A 22,951-nucleotide genomic window follows, 5' to 3' on the forward strand; every position below is an offset into this window, starting at 1 on the left:
AAAGTTACATTGTCTAGTTTGACAGAAAGTTTGTCTGCTCCTCAGCATCTGCACTTGGTATTAATTTGTCTCCTGGCCTCACTGCACAGTTGAGCTGTAAATCAATGTATAATCAGTGTGTAGGCTGGGAGTAGATGGTATATTTTTAATTAAAATCCACCTTCCTTTTTTTCCTGGTGTAGCTTCTACCCACGAAGTGCTTCTAGCAGGGATTAGTCAAGTTGCATATACAACATATAGAGCTACCTATGGTGATACATTTTAGTGGTAATTAAGAGAGGGAAGTTTGCCATGAGGTGTCAACAGTGGCTATAGGGTATGGAAGTATAAATATTATTGACAGACCACCAGGTATAATCTGCTGATGATTTGGACTGGTTCTTTTTCTGCTTTCAAAGCCAGCTGGCACAGAAGGTGGCTGCACCTGGCTCCTGGAGGAACATTGACTTCAGACAGGTGAGGCCAAGCCAGTGTGCAGAGCAATGCCTGCGGTAGCAATTAAGGATCAGCAGCAGCACAGGTGATGCTGGGAGGAATCAATCTGAAGTGAATTCTGGGAGATGAGAATGGATTGTGAAAGTGATCTGATACCATGGGATACACCTCCTCTCATGGCTTAATGCAATCTGTGTTTTTTTGGCTTGCTGCAGATTGGAAAGTAAGAATATTCTGCTATGTTTTGAATTTTTTTTCAGCTGTCTTTACGAGTCTCTGCAACTGAACTGTCTGCATTTACACCTTGGAAAGCAATGTTTGTGTTAAAAATCACCTGCAGTGTACTGATCAATGAGTGAGGTGCAGTTGGCAAAAGCTGCTTGGCTGATGTTGGGATGGGGCAATCTACACATGTATTAACTGAGGGAATTATATCCTCTAGAACCATTGGAGGCTTTATCTGAAAGACTAACAGTGTTAAAATGAGATGGAGTTAAGGACCAAGTTTTGGAAACTCACTCTGTCTGCTCACATGGAAAGTGAGTCAGGATTGGTGTAAAAAATGGTTTGTTACATGGCTGAGCTAAGCTTTGAATTGCTGTGCATTGTTTCAGTGCCATAGGATCCTGGGGTTGAAGGAAAATTATATCAGTCATCTAGTCCATTCCTTTCTCTGAGATCAGGCTAGAACAGATAGTTGTCTGATCTGTTCCTAAAGAGCAACATTCCTTCTCAGTGGTTGTAATTCTGATTTTCTTGATGTCAGGCTGAATTTCCCTGGCTGCAAACATGCTGAGTGCCCCTTGTCTTTCCATAGACATTGATTCCTCTGTGCATTAACAGGGTTCAGCATTCTTCCAGTATGTGTGTGTATGGAAAATGTTGTCTTGCCATGATTTCATTTCTAGATTAAATAAACTGATCTTGAGAAGTGAGAGAATGAAAATTACATTAGCCATTGCAGCTGTTTACTAGGAAGTTTTCAACCTGTGTTTCTACAGGCAAGGTGACTGTCAGAGCTCTATTAATGGAAAGTTGTGTTTTGGCTGGACCTGATTTTGGAATTTGTTGTATTTCAGGCCAGGTTTCATCTGGCTTTGCAGAATTTGAGGATTAGTGCCAGGTTACCAGACCTCATCACCTTTGAACAGGATTTATTGTTTCTTCCACTAAGGCACTGCCTGAGATGAAGCAGCATAGGGCAGATGGTTTTGAAGCACAAATTCACACCCTAGGAAGCCAGCTTCCTGCAGGGAAGTCTTAGCAGACAGGACTGGAAAATGTCCATATTCCTTGGCCTGTACACAAGCCAGCTTGGCAGCAAGCACCTCTTGAGAAGATCATTGTGTAGGTGGGTTATATATGTGAAGTCCACACAAACTCTATGTGCTGAGCTGAAACTTGGGCTGTAAAGAAAGCAGTGGCTCTGTGTGCAGTGGGAATACTTCTCACTGTGCCCTGCAGCAGGTTTCTCATGGGTTGTCGTGTTACACCATGGTGTGTGAAAAAGGCCATGGAAGAAAGCCTGTGTGCAATCACTTGATCAGGATCTTTTCTTGTGCTTGATCCCACCTTGCAAAGAATTGTATCAAAGAATATACCAGCAGTCATCAGCAGCTTAGTTCTGTCAAACCCTTTCTGGTACATTCTCTTTGGGTGAATGACTTTCCTCATTTCAGTAAGAATACATTAAAGGGAAAAGAAAAATAAAGTAACACAGGGTAACTTCAAATTTTGGGGCCTATTTTGATTCCAAATGTATTTTCATTGCCAGAAAGCTAAACAGTTGAAATCAGAAACAACTGCAAAAAACGGAGGAGAAAAACATGTGTTCTCTTTAGCCCAATTGCTAAAAATATGAATTTTCTACTTTTGCTTGTAACATTGCTTTGTCTTATGACATGCAGTGGCACTGCTTATTGAAGAAAATTATTTGAGCCATCTGTTTAATGTGACAAAAAGTCAAGTTTGTTTAAGATAAAGTAGTGTAAAAACTGCAGCCTTTTTCACAAAAAAACCCCTTCTTAAAGTCCTTATTGAATGCATATGTATCTTTCACATTTAAGATGATGTGTGAACTGCAAAAGTGCAGATTTTTTGCTCTGATAGGGAAGCCCTCTGATAATATACCTATAAAATTACCATGAGGGCCCCTGCCCTGCATTGATATCAGTATTTACATGCTTTTCATAAAACATCTCAGGGTTCTTACTGCACAAATGTAATGAAATACATTAATTTCACCTCACCTAAAAATAGTGAAGGCAAAACCACACAAAGACAACCAGGAATGGGAGGAGAAATAGATACAACTGAAAGACTTGCTTAAGGCTGTCATTAAGATCCTGCTGACAGCCCAGTACTTTATCTACCAGATTTTGAAAAGTTATCATATGGGAGGTTGCACAAAGAAATTAGCCTAGTATCTTTACAGTGTTCTTAAATTTGCAGTTTTATTTGCTTTGAAATTCAGGAAGGTGTTATTTAACTGAAATCTAAAGTTGAAAAGTGTATTTTGAAAGATATAGAGGTGACAGACGCCTTTTACAATGTACTAAAGTGGTTTAATATTAATACAGCATTACTAGTGCACAAACCTAACTGGGATGTCACAGAAAGAAAGGATTCCTGCCACTGTAATTTCAGTTTTGTTTGGGTTTTTTTCTGGTTTTCCTTTTTTTTTTTTTTTTATGTATGTATTTGGGGTTCCTTTTATAAGGGAAAAACTTATTTGGATATTTTCTTTCCATCTTTTTTCCAAATAAGCATCTGAAAACATGGCAAAGCTTCTTAAATACTGCTATTCTCTGTTACTCTGCATGTCTGTCCCCAAGTACTGTTAGAACAGCTCTGAATTACATAAACCCCAAATCAGCATTCCATCTGTTGAAATCTGACACATCCATGCACATCCTAGTCTCCTTCCTAAACCCTTTAAGTGCAGCCATCTAACATTTCCTCTGTGAAGTCTGCTCTACCTCCCCCTTGTCATCATGGAATCTGTGTGTCTGTGAGCCCAAGTGAAAGTAACTTTAAATACCAATTTTGTGTGTTTGTGTTCATATTAACTCTTTGTGGTGTAGCTGCCCCAAAAAAAAAAAAAAAAAGAAAAAAAAGAAAAAAAAAAAAAAAAAAGAGAAAAGGAAAAAATCAAGTAAAAGCAGCTAGTCCTTGAGAAGAAGATGCAGAAGGTTTGGATGCAGGTTTTTTCCCCTTAGCAGCAGCACTATGTTCCCCTAAGGATGCAGTTTCCTGGCCATGGTGCTCCCTGGGCAGCACTAGAGGGCACAGACTGCTCTATCCTCACTGGGTCTGTGATTCTGATGGCACAATCATGCCCTGTAGCATTCTTTCTTCCCCAGAGCTGTTATTCCACACTGTGCATCTCAAGAGTTGTGGAGGCTACACCTTCTCTGGCTTATTCAGATTGTGATATTTGTTAAAAATATTTGAAACTCAGTGTTACCTACTGATGTGTGTGCAACTCTCAATGATGGTAACAGGGAATGATGATTAGTAGAGTGAAAAATGTGAACTCACAGGATAAATGACTTCCACTCTGCACAACACTGTTCTCTTTACTAGGTGTTTCTGATGTTCTGTATGTTCCTGTGAAGGAAATTGCTTTTTTATTGTTCGTCTTTCTGCCTCCCTGGGGATAGTGTTAACAAACCTACTGAAGTCTGTGACTTGAAAGTCTTCAGCTTTTCTTCTATATATAGCATTTCCTTACTTAAGGAAAATCTTTTTTGTCCACTTTACATATGTACGAAAAAGCTTAGTTATATTCAATCACATGCTGTTTGTATAAAAAATGTTTTCAACTCAAAAAATGCCGGTTTCAAACCAAATGGATTTAAGTAGATAGTTGTAAACTTCTTCAGCAACAAAATTACTGTGAGCTTTATGATCTCATATGTATTTTTATCACTTTATCATGGTAAAGAAACCACATTGCTTTAAAAGCAAGCTAAGTACTTATTTAAAGATTTGTTTTCAATCTCTTTAATGGCATATGAGCAGAGTTTGTATTTTAGTCAATGATGAAGTGACTAAGCATAGGCCTTAACTGTCCCTAAAATAATCCCCATTAAGAAGTGTAACTACTGCTTCAGTGCCTGTAAAAAAGAGGAAAGAAGTGAAATATTCCAGAATTGGCTGTTTAACATAATGGCACACATGCTATCTGAATTCCATCAGACAAGGCTACAAGCAAAAAGGAATTATAAATACAGAAAAGCTTCTTCAGTGACAAGTATATAATTATTTTTTAAACAGCCTCTTGCAGTCTGCATGGGTTATTTGGAATGTCTAGTCATGCTTTATTTCGGTGCTCAGCCAGAGGTATTTCACGTGCACACTTCTGCTTGTCATTGACTACAGTAACTTCAAGGAAATTAACTTCTGTTATATGAAAATATGGAAAACATTGAATAATCTCTCCCCCACCATCGCCCTAAATTCTCTTCCTACACATCACTTGTCTCTTCTTCAGTGCTACTCTGGCTGTTGCCAAGGCACTGCTTCCCTGGCAGGGTTCAAGGTAAACACACAGAGCTCCCAGCACTGCAGGAGGCACTAGTACTCACCTCCCAACACGGATGGGCAAGTGCAGACACAGCTCTGGGGAATTTCAGGGATACTGTGGCTGTGGGCCCATGCAGTGGGAGAATCCTGCTGCACCGTACCACGCAAACAGGGCAGGGCAGAGCCGTGCTGTCCCTGCCTGCTGGCCAGGGCTGGGTCCCCTCTGTGTCCTGGCTGCTCACACACAGGAGCTGCTGGCCAAGGATGTGGGAGGTCCCTTTGACAGAGCCAGCAATCCAGAGACAGGAAGCCTTATTTCTCTTCCTCACCAATGGAAGATGAAACCTGAGTGTCAGGGTGGCTGCTGACCCTCCAAAGGGCAGAATGGGCCCAATTTTAGTTTGATTCAGCTCGAGCCAGTCAGTAGCAGGGTGGAAGGGTGGATGCAGGCACTGTGCTGGTGTTCTGGTGAGTCTGTACCTACCTGGCAATTCCTGTGCTACAACGCTGAAGCCCCCCACCAGTGCATTTCTGTGCTCTCATCCTTGCTTCATTGGCAGAAGAAAATTGAGACATCTTACCCCAAGTGAAGAAGAGTTTAGTTTACAGAAGCATCTTTTGCCTTCACTGCCTTTTCACAGCTGTTTAAAGTTTCTGATTGTCTTCTAGAGGCAATTTCTATGAATTCTCTTCTAATATTTTTAAATGAAAGTATATTGTCACTTTTTAACAAATATATATTTGTGACCTTGTGTGAGGGAGATCTGCATGCTGTGAGTCAACACAGTACTCTGCAAAATGGCAAGGCACTGATTTCCTTTATTCCTTGTAGTTAAGCTGTATCACCAGAAAGCAGTGTCCTCCCCTGACCTCACTTGATCAGTGACAGTCACAGACTGCTGTGTCTGGTGACAGATGCAAGTCTCCCCTGGATCTGCTATTCAAGCCAAATGATTTGAACTTACGGGGGTGAGGATCTACTGTTCCTTCAAGGAGTTGCTTGTTCAGGAATGCATTCTGGAAATAGCTGGGAAGCCCTTGTTACCTGTGAAGATGCTGTTGTGTTCTTACTTTCTGGCATATATTTCACCTACCTGTTTCAGTATTTCAAAATCAAATTAACTTTCCTGATCCCACTTGGAAGCCCACTGTCTGTATTTTTTGTTTGCCAGAGGAGGCAGGTTAGTTCCTGTTTCTAGAACCTTTAATTACAATGCCAAGTCAATATCTTACTTCCATCAATTCCCCCTTTCTTGAAATATAACCTAACAGCATTTACTCCCTTTTTTTAGTGGTAGAAATCAGAAACCCCAGAGCATTTGAGAAGAAATGAGTTGAGGAAGAAGAATCAGATCAATACTGGAAGAATTGAGGCTTGAGGAGAACAGCATTATTGGCTGGGGCACAGAGAAGTGAGAGATCAGTTAAATGCTAGAAAGATGTGGGTATCTGGAGAATAAACACAAATTGGTAGTGTAAGATATGAGGATGGATAGGAGAAGAGAGAATTTTAAAGTATTCTAGAAATTAGAAGATGGAGAATATAGCCAAAATATGCCTGGTGGCAAAAGCAGTCAAAGTGAGGGTACAAGGAGACTTTAGACCTTCCTTGCCCTCTGCATGTGCCTTTTCTCAAAGCAGGAGTTTCTGCCTGTCCTCCCAGGGTGCAGTGACAATCACGGCTCCTGATGGAGTGTAAACATCCATTTATACCAACACAAGTATGGGGCAACAAAGCATTGGCTATTTTCTGCTGTTCCCAACTAGGCTTTCAAACACCTAGCACAAAGTAAAATCAACAAGTTCAGGAGAAAATTGTGCAGAAGTGAATGATACCAACTAGTTAAGAGCCCTGGCTCACAGTCCGGCTTCAAAACTAGAGGAGATATCCTGGTCTGGAGGATAAACGGATGCAGCTGATTAACAACTAAGTACTGGGACTGCTCTAAGCCCTCCAGCATCTGATTTAATCGAAACTGAAGTTAAATCATGGAATTGTGGAAAACATTGGTATTCATCTGTCCTTAAGACAATCTGTTCTTGGCTTTCCATCAGTTCTGTATGATTTCTGTAAAGGGAAGTGCTCTACAGAGAAATGCCAGTGGTGACTGTTTTGGATGAGTGTACAAGTCTGGGGGTTCTCAGAGCTTGTTTTCCTTTCTTGTTGCTTTTGCTTTCAGTTGTGGGTCTTTGTTTTGGGGGAGAGGAAGGGACAGGACTGCAGGCAAGAGTAAACTCTCAGCTATATCTGCCCCAAGGATGCAAAGTGTTATGTCCTTCCTTCTTATGCAGGATAATCTGATACTGACCTTTAAGAACTGGTATAGAAATAGACACTTAAAAACAAATGCAGGTGAGAGAGAAGCCAGAGAAACCTCAGCTGAGGTCAGGCTAGATTCATACAACAGAAGCTGGTTTCTGATGCAGGTGAGGTTTAATCACTCAACAGAAACTCCCTTAGTTATACAGAGATATATATGGGTGTACTTAAAGAGCACCATTTAGTCCAAGGGGTTAGGAAGGGGAAATACTGGCACTGCACAAAGTTTGTGCAAGTGGTTTTCACAAATACTCAGGCTTGAATTTTTTATCCCATTCTTAAACCTGTAATTCAAGTCAATATTTTTTCTCACCAATTCTTTATCACTTTCTAATGAATCTAGTATCTGTGCATCATAATGACTGCACTGATTACTTTTGTATCTACTAGTAAACATTCTTCCTAACAGTGGAGATGATTAATAATGTATAAAAATAGTGAGGTATCAGCTATAACTTACTTTGAAGTTAACATGAAGGTCACTGTTGGTACCTTTAGCCTACTTCCTTCTCACTTCTGGGAGTTAGAGGGAAATGATGCACAAAAACACAAAGCTAAAATTAAATTCAAGTAAACAAAAGCTACAGACATTCACCTGGCATAACACTATATAGCACAGAGCTTTGTTGAAAAAAAATCATCTGAAAGATGGTTATCTTAATTAAATAAAATAAAAATACCCCTGACTTTGAAAATTCTAAGAAACTTGTATTTGTTTGACCTGCATCAGTCAGTGACCATGTAAACTACAGGCTCTAAAAGTAGATGGAAAACTATTTGGAAAGGAAACACCAACACAAGAATATATTTTGTTAATATAGTTCTTCAAAGAGAAAGAAAGAAATAATTTAGTTTTTCCTGCAACACAAACTGCTTGGATAAACAAAGTTAATGCCAGGAACGAGATGGTGATAAGTGAGGTATTATGCTAACTTTTGGTATTAGTGTTTCAGAGGATTACCTTTCATATTAAACTAGCACTAGTAAGAAGACCTAAGAGAATGTTTCCATGGTAAAGTGTTTGCTTCATAGATGGCTTAATCCTCCTGCCCTGTTTTGTATTGTTATATCAACAGATGTCAGCCAAAATCTACACCTGTGCAGAGGGACTGGTCAGTCTGTTCCTCTGCAGGAAGGCTGAACAGAGCCAACTGCTAAAACCTGACATAAACCAGCATCTGTACCAAGGAGGGATTAGTGACCACTGAAAAGACATCAAAGTGACTCTTGCTCTTTTTCAGCCTTTTTTGTTAAAGATTGCCTTAAAGAGCAGAAAAACTCACTGGCTACCAGCCCATGTCTGAGCTCAGCTTGGCTTCTCAAGATGATGTCTGAGGCTTGGGTATAAAGTTGTAGTTATTGCAGCAAGCCCCAGCCTCCCATGAATCTCCTCCAACTGCATTTGTCAGCCCATGAAATGGCCTCCCATAATGGAGCTGGCAGAGAGATTTCTGCAGGCAAACAGCAAATAACACACTTTTAATTGGGCAAGGCTCCAAACCCAGGTCTCAGCCCAGGGAAGCTGCCCTGAGAGGGGTCCCCAAGCAGTTCAGTAGCCCAGACAGCCTGGAGCAGGCATCAGAACCACAGCACCAGTGAAGAACCTCTGCACCCTGCTCTGACCACAGGCTCTGGTCTGTAAATAAACCAGGACAGAACCTTTTGTCCATGCATTGTATTGCCATCTGGATACAGGCTGAATTCTTTCCCACACTCCAAATGTTGTTTAATTCATACTGGCCACTGTTATCCTCTGTCTCATGCCAGGACATTTAGTGGGAGGCTATCTGGCATGGGCTGAAACAGTGCCAGGAAGTGTATTAATAGATAAACAGATTAGAGGATTATGTACCAGTGCTTGGGCTCACAGCCAGGCCCTGCTTAGTTTACCAGATAAAACAGTGAGGTCTCCTAGAAAGTTACAGGGTTCTCCTACTGTTACCCTAAGGTTGATGCTGTGGGTAGAATGCAAGTACTAGAGGTTTCTCGAACAGGCCAGGTCTTCATGAAAACTCTCATCTGGCCCACTGTTGCCCTTTTTACCTGAGATTTATAGTTTGATTGCTCTGTTACCAGCTAAATAAGGTGACTTACTCTTCCCACCATGACTTTTTAGTCTTTGCTGTAGAGGAGATGAAAGGCTAAAAGATTTATTTCTTCAAAGGGGAAAGTGTGAGTTTTTTGAGGCAGTGCACTCGTTGTTTTGTACAGCTCATTCCTTACTGCCAAAATATTACTTTAAATAGAACTCAGTCTCATCCCAGACCTTTGGCAAGCCAGACTGGAATGGCCAATAATTGCTGTGTGGCAGCAATTGCTTCATATTACTATTTATGAATTTAATATGCCATCATAAATTCCTTGTCCATACCCACATATTAGAGTGGAGGCTTCCTGCTCACTGACTGCAAGCAGCATCAAAATCTCAGGTGGGGGAACAGCTTGGTCATGATCTTGCACAAGCAGGTGAGCTTGGGCTTCCATCCAGTGCTTCATGAAGTTCATATTTCCACTTGATTTTAAGAACAGAACCCTGAACAAATTGACTTGTTCAACTAAATTATTGTTTGTCCAAGGTGCCTAGTCAATTTGACAAAAGCGGGATTATTTACGGTCTTTACTATCCTTACAGTGTGGTTAGAATTTTTCCCCTTTAAAGTTTTTACTCTATTTTTTTTCCCTGCTGGACAAAGCTCCCTGACTGACAGCTGCTGTGTTAATGAGGGGTCTGTATGCAAATCAGCAGTCCAGGTGAATCCTGGAGGGAACACTAAAAGAAAAAATTCACCCAACCAGGCTCTTGGCTCTCATCCTTGCCCCAACTGCTGCTGCATGCTCATCCCAAAGCATCTCTTGCCCACTCTCTTGACAGAGAGACCTGGGCCTGTGCTTGCCTCAGTCTGCAGTGTGATCCAGAAATCCCTGTAACAGTTTGGTGCACAGGTCCAATGCCATGTTAGCTCATGTGTGTTGTCTGTCCATCTTTTTTCAATTAGCTTTGTTTTCCAGTGAAAAGGGAAGGGAGAGCTCTTTATTAGACAGTAACTAGAAAGAATTTAATAAAAATGTTTTGCTTTAAAACTATTTTTCTAGTTTTCATATCTAGAACATGTTATCTACTACTTCTCCGGGCTTATCTGAAGTCTAATAAATACTATTCATCTGACTTGGAACTTTCTATGTAGAATCAAAACAAGGCTTTGGTAAACCAAACCCCTCCTTCTTCACACAAGTGTTCTTTGGGGCAAAGGATATATTTTTCAAATGGTGGGATACTGCAAAGAGCTAAACAATTCCTACTTGCACTATACATCACACAAGCATGTTACTGATGACTCAAATAATAATTCTTAAATGTCTTCATTATGCTTTCTAATTCATTTTGTATTTACAAGAATATATTAACTCTTGAATAGCATTTAACTCTGCAAAACAGTGATTAAAATATGTAACAGGCTTCAAAGATTAACATCACAATACAACAGACAGTTCACATAACATGATAAATAATTTGCTGAAAAAAATACTTGCCAAGCATTGCAAATCAAATAATGCTACAGCTCTAGAAAAATTATTCATGTTAGAGGCCATTTTACACCAGTAAATAATGTTTAAATCCATTGGGTTTTTTACTAAGTATATATGTACAGTCCAGGGAAAAGCTCAGATAATTTATCAAATAAGTTTAAATGAATTAACATTTTTGTGCTGAGAGTTCCAGGGTAAGATCTTGGCTCTGTTGAAGATGTACTGAAGTCATAATCAGGCTCCCACTGCCCTTAAGGATACAAGCCTGGTGATAAGGTGGCCTTCCCTTTGTTATCCTGGTCATTATACAAAGTTGTAGGCTTCACATTGTCAATTCTTAAAAAAACAAAATCACAAAAAAGAGAACTCCTGTCACCAGTTCAGAGCTCTACTTGGAGTACAAGCTTCTCTTCCCTAGGCCACATGTCTTTTGACTTCTGTCAAAAGGAAAGGAAACCCAGAGAAGGGACCAGCAACAATTTGTTCTCCACAGTACTTAAACTCCATGAGGACAATCTGTATTGTTTCAGAGACCATACAGGCAGCTTAGCCTCTGGTTATCCTATGTTGCTGTGTGACAGAACAGTTCCATTAAAACAAGCATGCAAATCCATGTTGTGACTTAGTGGCTTGTATAAAGGCTTAAATCAGTACACATAAAAGCTACATGGCCAAATTCTTGCCTGTTTCAGCCAGGGAACCTAGGACAAGGCACACCTAATGAAGATCTCACACCTTTTTTCTTCTATATGCAGAATTTCCAAACCCACTGCAAAATCATGTCTGTTGGTGATGACCTGAATTTTTGTGAAATGTTACTCTGAAAGATGACATGGAGGATCATTCTTTCATGTGGCAGGATGACTATGAAAGAGCTGAGGAAAAGGAGACCGTTACTCTATTGAAAAGGGCTTTTTAAAAACCCAACCTCTCAATAGGTGGATGTCAAAAAACGAGAACAATGCTCTATTTTAAGATTACCTGTTCAGTTCTCAAAAGCTCTTCTGCAGGACAAGAAAAAGAATGTGACTAGTCACCTCTACAGTAAAACTAGAAATTTCACTAGCTAGTAAACATGTAACTTCTTTTACACCACAATATATAATTTTTTCAGAATCAAGACCTATTTAATGTTCTTAATAGGAGTCTGTCTAATGAGTAACCTTTTTTGAAAACCAAAGCTTTTTGACCCTATTGACACCTCAAGTGCAAAGCAGTAATGGCTGGGTGTGGGAGACTTATGGGAGCCAAGGCTGCAGAGCTGAATGTTGTTAGAGGGGTGGCGGTTTTTGCTGTTAGTATGCTTTAAAGTACAGCTAACATCTTGCACTGCTCACATATAAGGAGCTTTTTGTTTCCACCAAAGGAATATGAAGATGCTATTGTGACAACATGTTTGGAATAAATATAGAAAAAGTATTTCTGCCTCCTTCGAGACTCAAGTTTTAAGTGGGCTATTAAAGCAGATGAGGCTGCTGGGATCTTGGAGCAAGATTCCAGCTGGTTCTTGGAAGCCACGTGTGTTTGCAGATGGTGGGGGTGCACTAGGTAGCCTCCTGCACACCCATGTGAGTCCAGCATTGGCAGGGGTGCCCCTCCACTGGGACAGAACTAAAGGCTGGGAGAGCATTGCACGAGTAGTGCAATTCCTGAAATGGGCTGTGCTTTAACATCTGTGTTGCATCAGCATCGTGGAGCCCTGGAGATAAAGCAAACTGCATCCCACTGGGCTGGAACAATCAGCCAGCCTCAGCAGTGGGCAGTGGCTGCAGGGAGCTCGGGCTGTGCCAGCTGAAACCCGGGAAGTGTCAGGACTGGTAATGAGCAGAGACAGCTAAACACCGGGGTTGCTGTCAACTTCAGGGCAAAACTCTAGCTGTACTAAAATCAGTGCCCAAAATCAAACCACCATCAGGACTTCACCCCAAATTTCCCTCCAAGACACTGTGCATGCCCCATGGGCACCGAGATGGGTGAGGTGTGCACCTCCCTGAGCCAGGGGCTGGCTGAATCCCCCCCTGCAGCCCCTCAGCTGCTGTGCCTGCAGCACTGACTGACAGCCTCAACACCCACGGACACACAGAGCCTGCACTATACATATGGCAGAGTACAGAAAAAAGACCAAAGGAAATCTAGAAAAAAAATCTGGTTTTTTGAAAGATTATGAGGGATACAAAGAGCAAGTAATTCTGTAGTGCAGAAAAAAAAACTGAAGCTGAGTAAGACAAAACATCCAAGTTTTCTCTCTATTCTGATTTTATTATACTGCATAGGCATCTGCCATGTATGGCCAGAATACCAGATTTTTCTCCTCTTAAATAGGACAAAGAAGGAATAGAAAAGAGGAAAGGAGACTGATGAACATCAGCTCTTGGCAGCTAGCAAGTAATGACATCAAAAGCACTTATGGCAATCTCTAAGCATGGTTATTTTAAATCTATTTAAAAGAAAATCCTATCCAAAACAGGAGTAAACTGTTGGCAGGAGCTCTATTATATTAATTTGTTTATAAATGTAATGTTTGTAAGTTGCTCTTCATGCATGGCTTGGAAGATTTGTTTGGATGAAAAATTATAGCTGTTGGTGGTCTTTACAAGTAAGCTCAGCCTAACAGAGCTCTGTGAATATGAGGAGCTCTGTGACCTGTTGCTGGCTTTCTTTAATTCTCAAATAACAAAATACAGAGTAAGATATCAAGAGTAAATACCTGTAGTATTTAAAATTGAATTAGTTTTCAGATTATGCTATAAAATGTTCTGCTGGGAGACCAGACAACACATTTATATTATGACTTGCTATGGTCCTTTATCACTGCTGTATTAATAGGACAGGTGAACTATTTCACAAAATATTTGATGCTTTTCTGCCATTGTAGTTTTGTTTGGTGATCAAGTCATTGTTTTTGGGGATGCAGGAGGGTATTAGTTGGGGTGAAGCATTTTTCCAAACTGGACTAGTTATGGTGAAATGATTTCTCTCAAAGATCTAATAATATAACATAACATGGCAACTTTATATTTGGATTTATTATGATCACTGGGACTATTTCAGGCATCATTCCAAATGCACTTACTTGCATCTGATGCCAGTTAAATGGCTTCAGAGAAAGATGGGTATGACTTCCACTGTGGGAAGCTGGAGGTCAAACAGGTTCCTTCTGCACCTGGTGTCTGACAGCCCAGCATCTGCCACGTGCCAGCCGTGTGTGTGACACTCCTGCAGCCCAGTGCTGTGTGTGTGACACTCCTGCAGCCCAGCCCGGTGTGTGACAGCCCTGCAGCCCAGTGCTGTGTGTGTGACACTCCTGCAGCCCAGCCCTGTGTGTGTGACAGCCCTGCAGCTCAGTCCTGCGTGTGACAGCCCTGCAGCCCAGCCCTGTGTGTGTGACACTCCTGCAGCTCAGTCCTGTGTGTGACAGCCCTGCAGCCCAGCGCTGTGTGTGTGACAGCCCTGCAGCCGAGTCCTGTGTGTGTGACAGCCCTGCAGCCCAGCGCTGTGTGTGTGACAGCCCTGCAGCCCAGTCCTGTGTGTGTGACACTCCTGCAGCCCAGCGCTGTGTGTGTGACAGCCCTGCAGCCCAGCGCTGTGTGTGTGACAGCCCTGCAGCCCAGTCCTGTGTGTGTGACAGCCCTGCAGCCCAGCCCGGTGTGTGACACTCCTGCAGCCCAGCCCTGTGTATGTGACAGCCCTGCAGCCCAGCCCTGTGTATGTGACAGCCCTGCAGCCCGCTGTGCTGCGGGCAAGGTGACAGGTGACAGCCCCGCTGACCCAAGGGCCGGGCACCCAGAGGTGTGGCCGAGAGGTGACAGCGCATCTCTGCGCCACGTGCTGCGCTGCTAGAGCCATCCCACCTCCGTGTGTTTCACACAAGTTTGTTGTCCCCGCTTTTACCATGTGTGCCTTTGATTACGGCACATCAACCATCGTTTGTTTCGCAAAGACACAAGAACATGAAGGTTTGGAAAGGGCAGGAGAGGTTTCAATTTTTTTTTCCTTCTGTCTCATCCAAGAACTATGTGGGTTGCAGCAAGCAGCCAGCATGGTTCCTGGTGACAAGTTAAGACCTGAACACAAAAGCCCAGCACCCGGGGGCTCTGCCCGGAGAGGGTCTCCCCTCCTGTCCGTGCGCCGGGCGCGGTGCTCCTGGAGCAGCAGCGGAACAGCCGCGGCCAAAGCCGCGAAAACTTTGCATCCTCTGGGTATCAAGCTTGCGCCAGCACTGCGATCTAAGCAGCAGTCACGTCACAGCCCTTGAGGGCAGCTCTCCCGCACCCCGAGCCCGCGGGTTCCGTTCCCGAGAGCCGCCGGAGCGGGGCCGGTGCTCGGCTCTGCCGGGAGCGGGGATGGCGCTGCCCTGTGCCCTCAGCCTGGCAGCGCTGCCCGGAGCTGCCTCACAGCGCGGGGACCCGACAGTAGCGCACGGGAACGGAAGGGACCCGAGCCCGGACTCAACACCCGCCCGCCGCGCAGCCGCCCTCACCTGCGGGCGAGACCAGCTCGCCTTCGCTGAGCTCCGCGGAGTCCGAGTCCATGCTGAGGGGCCGGGGGGCAGCTCGGGCCGCCTGGCAGGAGCAGAACCCGGAGCGGCGGAGCTGCCTTGTGTGCGCTCGCAGCCCGGCTGGGTCCGCGCCACCACATGCGGCCACCTCGCCGAGTGCCATTGGCTGCGGGCGGAGCGGCGGGGCGGAGCGGGGGAGCGGCCCCAGCCAGGGTCTGTCACACGGGCCGGGCTGCCCGGCCCCAGCAGCGAGTCCCTTACACGAGTTGGGCTGCCCGGGCACAGCAGCCAGTTCCTCACACGAGCTGGGCTGCCCGGGACCAGCAGCGAGTCCCTCACACGAGCCGGGCTGCCCGGCCCCAGCAGCGAGTCCCTCACACGGGCCGGGCTGCCCGGGCCCAGCAGCGAGTCTCTCACACGGGCCGGGCTGCCCGGGCACAGCCTCTCCCTCTCCCTCTCTCCCTCACACGAGTTGGGCTGCCCGGGCCCAGCAGCGAGTCTCTCACACGGGCCGGGCTGCCCGGGCACAGCAGCGAGTCCCTCACACGAGCTGGGCTGCCCGGGACCAGCAGCGAGTCTCTCACACGGGCCGGGCTGCCCGGGCACAGCCTCGCCCCAGCCTCTCCCTCTCTCCCTCACACGAGCTGGGCTGCCCGGGCACAGCCTCTCCCTCTCTCCCTCACACGGGTCGGGCTGCCCGGGCCCAGCCCCGCTCTCTCTCCCTCACGCAGGTTGTGCTGCCCAGGCCCAGCCGCACACTGCTCGGGACCGCTGCCTTGAACAGCAGAACCGACGTGACAGTCCTGTGCGCTGCCATCGCATCTCCCGCTTGTCTTTTCCATCGCTCTTCTTGTGGTTTGAGCTTCAGCCTCGTGTCTTTTCAGCGGCTCTGTCTCCTTAGTAAGTGTCCTCAAGAATTAGAAGAGAATAACCTAACGGGGAAGTGCCAGTTCTTGTTGGGTATTAGTGCCCAGAAGAATAATAAAGGTCTGAATTCTCTTGCTTCCTGATTGTATGTTTCTCTGTGGGAGACAGTGCAATGTCTGGTAAATGGCCATGTCATTAGATTGTTTTGAAGTGAAAAATTTATAAGTCGTGTTCTGCAGGCTTTGCTTCTGTCCTACAAGCTGCTACAGTCATGGCCATCCCTTAATTCAGAGGGCTGAATTACAACCTCTGAGTAAAATTACCTCTGGAGTAAAAAGTTAGTTCTCAAGTAATTTGGGACATTGCTGTCATAACCTGAGACCATAGTCTTAAGACACTTATGGGTTTTATTCCAAGACAACAAATTCTGACTTTTGTTTGTAGATGTTTTCATTAAATCTGAAATTACATTCCAAATACTGCTGAATATAATCTCATAAATTAGTATCATGTATGGAAAAATGTCTAAACAAAAAAAATCTAAACAAAAAAAAAATCTAAAAAAAGCCATCTAAGCCAAAGTGATTCTAGGATTCTGTAGTAAAAAGCCAATTTGACTGCAGAATATATGGGGAATCTACAGTCCTGATATAAACAACGTAGCAACAGAAAAGTCCCAATATTAAATTACAGAAATAATCTCAGATATCACACCAAGCATAAAATCTGAGAGCTGAAATTATTTTAGTTTATCTCTCATTCTCTGTTTGTTATTGTTGTGCTTGTTTGCATTTATGATTGTCAAAAGCAACCTAAATTACCTCCCAAATAAGATCTCAGGTCATGGATGGGGCTGATACAATGCAGCTGTGGATGCCTCTCCAAAGTGTGTTCTAGGTACTGGCCCTACCCTATTTTCTGTGTGGGATTTTTTCTTTTCTGAGTGTATAGCCTTTACTATAATTGGAATGAAATAGTAAGCTCTTGAATAGTCCTACTTCTCCGCTACTGATCATGGCTCAGTTATTTTTCATGATCCTCTGAAAGACGAAAGTCTTAGCATGGAATACTTGAAAGGAAAACCCAAGCCCCACTTACTTCAATTCCTGTCAGTTTCTTTATCCCTGTGTAACCACACTAATAAATATAATGATGGAAATGGTATAACTTAGTCAATATTGTATTGTCATGCTTGCGATATATATGTTGGGTATTCTCATTACTCTGCTGGAATTACTTGCTACTTGACAGTAAATTCTGCCTCAAGATTACTTTCCCTTTTTATTACTGCTAACCATAAAGCAGTTAGAAAAGTTTTCAGCTGTAACAGAATGAGCATATTGTTTCATTTCAAAACATATGGTTGGAATTCAGGGGTTTTTTTCCTCTCAATGTTCTCTGCCCAGTGCAGTCCCTCACTTGGTTTAACATGTGACCTGGAAAATTCCATATGCTTAGAGCTCTGAACTCCATAGTTTCCACTCATTACAATACTGGTGCAGAGAAAAGCACAAAAAGTTTATTAACAGCAATACATGCACTTATCTAGATGCCTGTGAAATGAAACTCCACATGGAGAAAGTTGGCATTTCATGATTTATTTTTTGAATTTGGTACAAATAGTGCAATTACATATTCATTGTTATAAACTGAATCTCTGTGACTGTAGCTCTGCAACTGCTTCCTTTATACCTCCCTAAAGATTGGGATGTTCAGAATCTGGAATGTTTTTTCTCAAGGGTCAGTTAATATATTGTCTGTAAATCTCTACATGTAGGACGTAGCAGGGGAGCTGGTAACATTGGAACTGCCCCATGTAATCCCAGTTATATGATGCTGCATCTCTGTGTGGCTCCTCCATTCACATTTTGGCTGCATCTGGTCTTGATCTTCATTCCATATGGAACTCAGCTGAAACTCTCCTCTGCCCACTCATTGTGTGAGTGCTGGAGATCTGCCTATGACAGCTTTTAGGACTCATGCTTTTGCAGTGTTCTATTGGCAAATCGCGCTGCATGTTCACACAAATGCAGTTTCATTGAATTCTAAATTCTTAGGTAGCTCAGCTACCATTCCATCCATGTCTTTTATTTATCCTTACAGTCCTGCTCTGAAATCAAGATACTACTATTTTTCTTTTTTTTAGAGGGAAATGAGGTTCTGAGAAGCTGTGATTTAAAGTTGAATGTGGAGCACAGACTTTCCCCTGAATCCCATGAGCTGTACCTGAACTGTTCAGTTATCCATTCCTGCTGAATTAAAGGCTGGTAAGCTGCCTCTGGTTTGCTACTCAAGCTTTCCTCCTTGAAACTGAGCCTTCAAACCTATAATAGAAAACAGTCTCTCTCTTTTTTTTCCATTGTTACATCTAACAGAACTCCCACTACCATCTTTGTGTTTGACTTGTCTCCTTTACAGTGTCCAGAGAGGTGGGTAGGACTGTATCTTCCTCTCAGTTCTAAATGTAAAAATGTAAGGTTATATTTTTTCCTCACAAATTATTTTTTTATTTAAATTAATCGACCCTAGGATGTACTGTTTCTAAACTTGTTGCTTGATATTTTGTTACACTATTTATCTTTCATACTTGTTAAGGAAACTTTCAAGTCTGACCATTTATGAGACTCTCTGGCAATCACACTCAAGCACTATTGCTACTGCATGTATTAAACAGAGCAGCGTCTGCCACAGGCTGACATACTCTTGAAATGTGCTATAGCAGATTTTAGATTAATTTCCCAATTTCTTTGTAGTATATATGTATATGTTTTATGAAGAAAACTACCAGAGCATGAATAATTGGTGTCAGTCTCTGTGTTGGCAATTAAGACTCTTACTTGTGTTTGGAAGCCAATGAGCAAGCATTACATATATTCATTTTGTGTTCTCTGCTAGGAGATTTTCATTGCAATAATGCATCTATTGCAATCTGAAAACAGTCTGATTTGATTTAGAGTTCAAATGATGAGCAAGATGTCTGTGTTACTTTACTCTTTCTCATGGACCAGTAGATACTCAAAGACTGAGATTTTTGTAGTACATGATGTAAGCAGTGCTTGTATATCCTGTATTGAGAGGATAAATATGGAAGAGTTCAGTATTTTCTGTTCCCTCCCTTTTTAAGTAACTGTGAGAGATGGAGAGCATCAGTTCTGAATACCTACCATAGCATGGACATATTTTTAGCCATTGGTGTTGCTGAATTTTGTTCTGCCTTTGGTGCTGACTTAAAGAAGAGCTGAAGGAGCAGTCAGAGGCTAAGACTGCAGCCTGGTACTGCTATGAACCTGTGCTGTGATATTTGGAACACCAGATTTAAAGACTGAGGCTGAGTTTCAGTCCTATCCCTTCAATGCCTTTTAAGCTGCTCTCAGAAGTTTTTAATTCCAGGTGAAATAAAGTGAAAAAGCAAAGTAGTAACTTGTCCCATTTCCTCTTAGCTTGTAGAAGGAAGACTATGGGAACTGAACAGGAAAAATGTTCATGTACTGGCCATGAGGATGTTGCTACTTTTCTGTTCTGTTTTAGCAGTATTTTGCCTGTAGACTAAGGCTTTCTGTGTTAGACTTTAAATTGCATTGCCTGGGCATTTCATTATTTTCTACTTCAGTGATATTTGGTTTTATTTTCTTACAGATAGTTTACCATTCCTTTCTTTGAGATGGTGAATTATCCTGTGCTTAGAAAGATATAACTCTTTTAAGTCATAGATGGAATTACCTGTATATTGGCAAACTCTTGAACTCATAGCCTTGCTTTCTAAGTGATTAAAGAAATGAAAGCTACTTTCCAAATTGAAAAAGCACCTGTTAATTCTGTTGGCTGGAAATTTCTTTAGAGGAATTTCTGCATGGAAACTATTGCTTAAACTAAATTTTTTTTGTTGTATTTTGTTTTTTGAGGAATTTAGGCATTATAAGTAACTATCAGGGATTTAAAATAATTTTACTTGCTATTTTAAATTTCATTACAGATGGGACATTAATAGTAGTAAAGGCTCAAGCTGATTAGCTGAAATAAATTTTTGCTTTCTCTGTTCTGGGGGTGGGGAAATAAATTTTAAAGGATTTTTCTCAAGGGAATCACTGTGAAATATAGGATAAACCAGGGTATTTTCTTCTGTTTTATTCTTATTCTGATTCTGTCTAGGCAAAGCAAGGAGACAGCTGCCAGTCTAAACTGTTCACCTTTCTGCCATTTTCTTTGGAAATTAATTTTAATTCTTGTGATGGTCACTGAAGTTATTTTTAAATATGTCACATTCCTTACTTTTTACATGTTATTGAGCTGTGCCCTTCAATACAAGGGTTGATAACCCTATGGCTACATTTAAGCCTTTGACCTTGCCTAATATGCAAATTAAATGCAGTTAAGCCAGCAGTGCCTTTTACTGAGTTGTGTTCCAGGATGCTTTGAGGCAGTTTTATGCTTCTAGCCTGGAAGATGGGTCATCCTTGTTTTCATCCCTGATTTCAAATTGTGTGTAGGAGGATTCCACAACTTCACCATACTCTGAGAAAGCAGAGAAAATTTTGTTGCTAGGAAACCATGGAGGACCTATACTGTACTGTCTTTCCAGAATGTTTATTGGTAGCATCAGTTATTTAATTAACTTCTCTAATCCTGTTCTTTATGCTAGCATCCACTTTTTTTATAGTCATGGTGTTTGGTACACACTTCTGTATCCAAGAAAATGCATTCTTCCTGTGGTTATTTCTGTATAGCTTTATTCTTCAACACTCAAAACCCAACTTCTCCAGCATTTCAAATTAGTGTGTGTTTGGAAAGCTGCTATTTATTCGCATAATAATGATGCCTATGCATCCTGGTTTATTAGAACACGTAGGTCACACTTTCCCACAAAAGACAAATGATGAGATCTAGAGAACTGCACATCTTGTGTAGAACTTTAACAAATTGGATATTATCAGGAAAAGTGTTAAACATTCAGCGTTTTGCAGCTGACAGGGTCTGGATGCTTCTTTATGTTTGATGCTGTGACTCTGAGTTTACAACCATAAGAGGTACCTGCACATTGGCAAGACAGCAGAATCCTTGATGTGGATTTCAGCCCAGGAGTGATACAGCTGTGACTGAAAGGGTGATGCATCAGCTGGGATTTGTCTTAGGGTAGAGTTTCTGCAAAGAAGTGTAGCTAAAGGGAATCATGATCTCTGAGAGGCAATCAGAGAGGCAGGAATCAATATTTTGTGGAGCAATTCACTACCATCCACAAATGGATGAGAATGCTCAAATGGCAGAATGTTAATATGCTCATTTGTGGTTTCTGTAGAGCTTGATGTGATTTTTGGAACAGCATGGAAACATCATCTTCATCTGACTGTGTGGGCATTACTTCATGACCGTCTCTAATAGCATGGCAAAAAGCACTCTGCTGCCCACCTATCTATAAATAACTAAATATCATCAACCCAGGAATAAAATTGCATTTTATGGGTAGTCTTGGGAACATGCAAGATAGGTAACTGGATTACATGTAGTCCTACGACAATCTCACTAAAAGGAATGAAATTACTTAGAAACTTGCTGTCCAGGCCATTTTCACGTGAATTATTTCTCTTGCACACATGGAGGGCCTCAGAGTACCCATAAATACAGTATTTGAAGGACTTGAATTCAACTTGGACAATGCAAATTTGTCTTTAGAGAAGATCTAGTGATTTCATTGCATCTAACTAAATTTCTGGATTGTAGATCTTGGGTCCTTTTTCTGGCTAAGACAAAAGACCATCTTCTTTTAATATTGCTGGGTTCAGTACTGTGGGATGTGTCTGCCTAATAATATCTGCTCAACAATTTAATGTGACTTCTACCTATTTCCAGAGTAGAATCACAGAATCATTAAGGTTGGAAAAGACCTTCAAGATTGAGTCCAACCTTTGGTCAAACACCACCTTACAACTGAGCCTGAGCACTGAAGTGCCACGTCCAGCTTTTCCCTGTTGCTTCAACTGCTTGTATGAGGGGTCATGGTTACTGTTTGTGCTCCTTCAGGAAAAAGAAATGCTAATCTGAAGAAAGGAAAAAAAACCTTGAATTTCTGAGTTTCATTGCTGCTCCATGTCAAGGACCTAGAATAGAGAGTGGGAGTTTGGACAGAGCTGCTGTGGGAAGACTTAACATTGAAATGCTTAAAGTCTCAGATTGTTTTCACTGCATGATGGACTCCCTTTGCTCTTTCAGTGCTTTATTTGTCAAAGACGTGCAGAGAAAAATAGCTGGAATAAACAAGATTATGCAATGCATAATGCAGTACTGCATTTAACTAGTGTAATATGTGGGGCTGCCAATCAGGCAGTAGAAGTACTTGGGATCAAGGATAGTCAAGGCTGGAAGGCATCTCAGAACATTAACCAGTCATACCTCAGAGGGTACAACACCAGTCTGCAGGGCATCTTCCCTCTTGGTTTGTTATGCACCTGTAAAATACATATAAAAATTAAAGAATTAAACCAAAACTGTAGGTAGGAGAGAACCATCTGAAAAGCAGTTTAGAGCCAAAGACGATAACCCAGTCATTCCTATAGCAACCATTTCTACCAAGGCTCTTGTCATATTAAAATTGCAGTGTCTGGTGTATTTGAAAAGAATGCCAAGTAAAGATTGAGTCATGAGGCAAGCCAAGCATTTCCCATTTTCAGACAAGCAGGTGCAAGTGGAGGCTCAGCATCTCCCAGGAAGCATTGAGCACCACAAAGGATTGGAGAGTGACAGGGAAACTGAGTGCTGGTGTGAAGGGTGCTAGAGTGGGATGA

General features: G+C 42.3%; 1 protein-coding gene across 1 annotated transcript in view; it reads right to left on the reverse strand.

Moving 5' to 3' along the window:
• Positions 1-15,920, reverse strand: part of TNFAIP8L3 (TNF alpha induced protein 8 like 3) — a 45,284-nt gene extending 29,364 nt beyond the window's left edge. The window contains exon 1 of the mRNA XM_056500074.1: positions 15,291-15,920. Within this exon, the coding sequence (XP_056356049.1) occupies positions 15,291-15,471 (181 nt within the window). The 5' untranslated portion in view covers positions 15,472-15,920. The remainder of the gene's footprint in view (positions 1-15,290) is intronic.
• Positions 15,921-22,951: the final 7,031 nt, after the last annotated feature.

Source organism: Oenanthe melanoleuca, chromosome 10 (assembly GCF_029582105.1).
Source record: "Oenanthe melanoleuca isolate GR-GAL-2019-014 chromosome 10, OMel1.0, whole genome shotgun sequence".
Taxonomy (NCBI): domain Eukaryota; kingdom Metazoa; phylum Chordata; class Aves; order Passeriformes; family Muscicapidae; genus Oenanthe; species Oenanthe melanoleuca.